General features: G+C 63.5%; 1 protein-coding gene across 1 annotated transcript in view; it reads left to right on the plus strand.

The window, feature by feature from the left end:
- The window catches only part of AGRN (agrin), a 33,457-nt gene that overhangs the window by 12,545 nt on the left and 14,896 nt on the right, over positions 1–6,016 (plus strand). The window contains exons 4-6 of the mRNA XM_012001995.1: positions 651–698; positions 2,141–2,226; positions 3,839–3,895. Coding sequence (XP_011857385.1) covers positions 651–698; positions 2,141–2,226; positions 3,839–3,895 — 191 coding nt within the window. The remainder of the gene's footprint in view (positions 1–650; positions 699–2,140; positions 2,227–3,838; positions 3,896–6,016) is intronic.

Here is a 6,016-nt window from a genome sequence, read left to right on the forward strand (position 1 = left end):
GAGGCTTCATGGTCCCGTGCAACGCCTGCCTGATCCTGCTGGCCACCGCCACGCTCGGCTTCGCGGTGCTGCTGTTCCTCAACAACTGTAGGTGGCCACGGGCGGGGCGCCGCACTGGCCAAGCCCCAACCCGAAGTCCCTGCACATAGAGGCTGGAGGCCGCGGCGCCGCCGGCAGCTTCAGGGGGATGGGATGGGTCACTCTGTGGACCCCTTGGTCCCTGGAGGCCTGTCCTTGGGCTCTCAGTGGGCCTGGCCCTCTCCCAAAGCTGCAGAAACACTTCCTGCGGTAGCTGGGGAGGGAGGGGCACCCGGCTACACTGAGAGCCGGCAGCTGGGGTTAAGGTGGGGCTTGCAGTGGACTCTTCCAGGGCAGCGGGGCCTGCCTGCACCCCTGTGGCTGGGGCCCCATCTGATAGGAGTCAGGCCATGACCATTTGGCTGTAGGGGCAGAGAAAAGCAGGGGCCTCCGTCTCAGGCCTCAGCCAGCCCACGGGGTCAGGGCTGGACCCTTCGGCACCCCTGCCTGGATCCCATGGGGAGGGGAGGGAGGTGGGTGGGCAGGGGTGCCCCTTTCCAGGCTGGGCAAAGGGATGGGACAGGGAGGGGCCTGCTCAGAGGGGCCTAACTTGGGGGTTTGTTTTCTTCCAGATAAACCTGGGATCCACTTTACTCCAGTGCCTCCGACGCCTCCTGATGGTGAGTGGGGCTGAGTTTGGGGGACCTGGATGGGCTGTGGCACGCTTGGGAGTCAAGGGCCATTTGGAGGTGTGCACCCCAGATGTGTGGAGTGTGTCTGGAGTGCGGAGGAGGCTGGACAAGGGCACCTGGGTCTGTCCTGGGCGTCTGCAGCGGTAGGCTGCAGTGGGAACTCGCAGTCTGGAGGCCCCGGCCTGGCGGCACTGGAGCACGACTCTCACTTCTCTGGGCCTCAGCCCTCTCAGCCTCAAAATTGGAAACAAGTCCTGGGACCCACGGGTGGTGAGGACATGTCAGATGTGTGGGGTGGGGCCAGAGTCTGGTCAGGGGGTCCGCTCCATTGTCCTTCCTTCTCCCTGTTGAGCAAGGGGTGGGGCTGGACAGAGGCTGGAAGTGGACAGGAGGTCAGAGGGGAGGCTGGGCTGGGGGAGGGCCCTGGCCTGATCAGTGACAGCTATCTGGGGAGGGGCCTGGAAGGCCGCAGTCTGTGCCTGGGACTCTGCAGGCTGTCATGGAGGGGCACAAGTGATGGAGGGGCGGGCTGAGTGATGGAGGGGCGGGCTGACCTTGTTGATCTGCTTTGTGAGGTGGGGCCTGTCCTCCTGGGGATGCTGCTGGTGTTTGGGCTACTGTCATCGGGGTGTATGAGGGGAAGAGAGGAAGCGGTCAGCGCCGCAGGGGAGCACGGACGGGAGGGCTGGTGACACCCTTGCCAAACCTGGGGTCCTCTCCAGCAGGTGGGGAGGGAGCACCCAGGTTTTCTCTCAGCACCTGCCCCATCAGTGGGTCTCACTTGCGTTCAGTCGCGTGTGCAGGACTGTCTGTGCAAGGGCTGCACTGTGAGGCCTTCCTGATCGGGACACGGGGTGGGGAGGATGACCTGGGGAAATCCTGAGGTGACCTGAGGACAGGGCCTTGGGCTGCATAGATTGTCTGGGCCACTTTCCAGGTCTTGGGAGTGGGGGATGATGGCTGGAGGAGGTGGCCTGGCCTGGGCAGGGGGCCCTGTGATACCCACCTGTGCTGAGAGGTGGGGGCAGGGGTGGGGGCAGCTTGGGGTTCTCAGTGGTCTGCAAGACAGGGTGGGGTCTTTCCTGGGAGTGTGGAGTTTGGGCACCTGGGAACCAGAGCTGGATTGAGGAGCATGAGATGGAGGCACTCTGCTTCCTCAGCCGCCGGCCAGGCTGGCGTGGCCTGTAGTCAGCTGTGCTTTGCTCCTGAAGCCGCGTACCAGCAAGTGGGCAGTGGTTCTTCCACACTGAGCTACTCAACTCCTGGTCCCAGAGACTCTGGGCTGGGGCAGCGCTGGGCCTGGGGTGAGGAGCTGGGCAGTGGGAATGGGGAATGGTGGCTGTGCAAACCAGTCCTACCCCTGGGTTCTAGCGCTGCAGCCTGTCTGTTGGCCCCCAGCCCCTGATGGCCCTCCAACCCCCGCCCCCCAGAACGCTCCTGCGAGATCCCAAAGGCTCCTCAGAGCGCCAGACTCCTCTTGGACTGTGGGGAGAGGAGACCGGTCTGCATGGCCAAGGTGACTGAGGCCTCTGAGGGGCTCCTCCCAGTGGGGTTGCTGTCCCCCTTCTTGAGACTCAGGAGCCCTGTGGGACAGGGCAGCACAGCACCATGGGCGGTTTGTGACCTGAGGCATTTGACAGGACATGGGCTGGGAGAGCAGGTAGGTGAGCAGCTGGCTTGTGCTGGAAGACCCTCTCCCTCCTGGTAGCCCCAGGACTGGGGGCAGGAGGGTGTGGACTCAGAGAAGGACCCGAGTCTTGCAGGAAGGGGCCTGAACCCTCCCAGTGGGCTGTGTCCTGGGGAGGAGACAGGTCTGTGCTGGTGGCTGGGGCTGGGCAGGGCCAGGGCAAGAACTGAGTTTCCACCACCTGTGAGCCACAGGCCTGGAGCCATCTGGATTTAAAGATGTCCTCCGGTGGGAGGTCCCCTCTCTTAGCATCCTCAGCCTCCTCTCCTGACACCCAGAAGGCTGGGAGTGTCTCCTTTTCTTTACATACTGCTCCCTGCACCCAGCCACAGCCCGCCCTGCCACACAGTCACGGAGGGCTCCACGCCAAGGCCATCGTGACCCACGTGCTACCTCACTGCCGTCATAGTTACGGGCCGTAGCTCACAGCAGGGCTGGGGCATCCTCTCCATCCCCCAGCCTACCCAGGACCAGGAAGGGAGTTAAATATACCCACTCCTATAAAAAGCACTGCCGCCTCCAGCATTACACATGGCGGGGGGACCCGTCACGCTGCGGGAGAGTGGGTGGGGAGGCCGAGTGGCCAGGGAGGGGCTCCTGCAGGAGGCGGAGCTAGGACAGACGTGGCAGGACCCCCAAAAATGACCCATTGGGAACACAGGGCTCACAGGGGCCTAGGTGTGTCACCTGCATCTATGAGGGGCCATGTGGGCAGGTGACCGGACCATGGATGCATCTGAGCCCAGCGCTGGCATTTCTAGCAATGTGGCCTTGTCAGGCAGCCTCAGCTATGTCTCACCTTCCTCCTGCCAGCTGGCTGGGGAGACGAGTGGCCTGACGTCTCTGGGTTTGCTGCTGCGATGCTCTGTGCCTGGTGGGTAGATGCGTGTGTGCCGTCACCAGGTGCACCTGTCTTCAGGTGATCTCGTGTGGAGCCTCTGTGATCCCCTAGGCCTGTGGGGAAGCAAGTAGTTGTGAGGTGGACTCAGCACAGTGATGGGAGCTGCCCCTCACCTAAGCCTGCAGTGTGAGTGGAGAATGGGGTGTGGGGCTTCCCGGAGGCGGTGATTCCTGAGCTCACTCTTGAGAGGCAGCTGTGTTTCCAGCCTGGATGGGGATAGGAGGGAGGGACCAGCACTGTGACCTTTAAACTCTGGGCTACATGGCAGTGTCACACCATCAGACGCTGTGAGGGAGATCCACCCCCACTCCACAGCTGGGGCCACATCCCAAGAGGAGCGGACTCTCTGAGGCCCTGGAGGCAGAGGGGTAGGGGCCAGAACCTGGCCCTGCACACCAGACGGGGATGGGGGGCCCAGTGCTCAGCCCGGCTTCAAGGTCCCCCCCAGGTACCCAGAGTCTCTCCACTGCCCTGCCACATTGGTCCAGCAGCTGGTCGCTCAGAGCCTGTCCCTAAGGTATCTCTGGGCTCCCACCCCAGAGCCTGCTCTCCGAGCACCTCCATGCCCCTGCAGGCAGCCCAGCCCGGCTCATCCTGGTGAGCTGCCATCATCACCTTCTTCCCCGAGACTCTGTCTTGGGACGCAGCAGGACTGACCTCGGGCTGGACTATGGAGGGAGCTGCAGGTCCTGGTGGATGAGGAGCCATCCAGGAACAGTGCCCTTGGCCGTGGTGTCGGGGCCTTGGGAGAGGTCTGGCTGGGCCAAGGTGACCAGAAGGGGAGAAAGGCTCAGGAACCCAGGTGTAGGGAGGGGACTGGGTCCTTGACCGTGGGGATGGGACCTGGGGGGAACCATTAGTCCACAGGTCCAGCTGAAGCCCAGGAGAACAGCTGGTCGGGCATCGGCAGGTGCCTGTTGGATTTGGACTGGGAGTCCCAGGGCCTTGGACACGGCAGGGCCAAAGGGAGAGGGAGGTGCTGAGGGGAAGGATGGGGAGCCAGAAGGGAAGTGAAGGGGCCAGGGGTGCATGTGGTTTGAGTTTGGTTTGAGCCGGGACGGTGGGAGGCCAGTGGTGATGGCAGCCCTTATGACTGTACTTATGATGGCAGCAGACGGGCCACAGAGTGCTGTGTGCTGGGCACCCTCTAAGCTTTGCAGATACTGGCCCATTTAACCCCAGAATCCTGGGAGGTAGGTCCTATTGCTCCTATTCACAGAAGGGGACACTGAGGCCCAGGCAGGTGAGAACCTGCCCACAGTCCCACAGTGGGTAATGCAGAACTGAGCAGCCTGGCTGCAGGACCTGAGGTGGGAGAGGAGCAGAAGAGGGGTGGCGGCACAGCCAAGGTTTGGGGAGGAGGACAGGGATGGGGGGCGGGGAGCATGGGTAGGTTGCAAGGATGGCAGGCTGATGGCCCTCACTCAGCCTTCTGGGGTGGGGGCAGGGACACCCAGACAGACAGTGCCAGAGCCTGGGGTGGGCTGTTGCCATGGCAACAGCTGGCTCCAGCTCCCGGTGCACCCACCCTCCTTGGAGACCGGGGCGGGGGGGGGGTTTCCTCCTGCCCCATTTCGAGAGCCTGCTAGGAAGTGATGGGTGGTAGCCACCCCTCTGACATGACTTATTAATGATAATTGGACCCAATTAAACATTTATTAAATCCAGACAGCTGCAGCCCCTAATGGGCCCTTCCCTGATCCTGGGTGGGCCATGCTGGGGGGTGGGGGTGCTCAGGATGGGCTGCCGCAGGGGCTCTGGGTTTTAACGTGCCTGAGGCAGCTTTGTTGGCCACGTTGAGGTCTGGTGATGGGATGTGTGCCAGGCGCTGTGGTCTGCAACAATAAGAACTAAAATGAGCAACAGTTCCTGCACCTCCCCAAGAAGGAAGATCACTTTGACAGAGAGTGAGGGGATTGGAGGACGCAGGGGTGAGGTGGGGGGCAAGGGGGACGCCCAGGGAGGCGGGGGCGTGTGGGTGTCCCAGGGATCCCAGGGAGCGATGGGAGGCTGCAGAAGGGCACAGGCCTGCTGCGGGTCAGGGGCTGGCCAGGAAGAATAGGAGATTAAAGTAGAGGCGGCGGCCAGGAATTTGCACTTCTCCAGGGAAGCTGGGGAAGAGTTGGGGAGAGCGAGGCCGCTGGAAGAAGATCCCCCACCCATCTTGGGTGCAGGGAGCAGTCAGGGAGGCGCCAGAGGTGGGTCAGAGCTGTGACCTGGCCTCACACCCCGCCCCCGTGGGGCCGTCAGGCGCGACCCAGGCAGGAGGCGGCAGGGCTCAGGTGTGCTGGACGCTGCAGCAGCGCGGGAAGGGGCTCCCCGGGCTCCATGGGGTGAATCGGTGAGGTGCTCCGGTGCGGATGTGTAAGGGGCCCCTGAGCAGAACTGGGGCCTGAACCGCTTGTGCCCGAGTTGGTTTCCAGGCGACTCTGCTTTTCGCTGGGGGCGCACGAGGTGGGTGGGAAGTGGGTGCTCGTCCGTCGCAGAAACAGTCAGGTGCCCCCTGCAGGAGACGCCCCTCTCCGCGGCTGCAGGGGCGGGGTGGGGGAGAATGTTCCCCCCTGGAGAGGCCCGGGGCTAGCGGGAACCCTCGGCGGGCGGGATCTGCGAGGGGCAGGGCCGGTCCTTTGAGCGCATGCACGCGTGTCCGTGTCCATGGTGAACCCCCGATGTGGCGCAGGGGGCTGAAGGCGCGGGCCGCGAGCACGGCAAGGTCTC

Source organism: Mandrillus leucophaeus, unplaced genomic scaffold (genome assembly GCF_000951045.1).
Source record: "Mandrillus leucophaeus isolate KB7577 unplaced genomic scaffold, Mleu.le_1.0 Scaffold672, whole genome shotgun sequence".
Lineage (NCBI taxonomy): Eukaryota > Metazoa > Chordata > Mammalia > Primates > Cercopithecidae > Mandrillus > Mandrillus leucophaeus.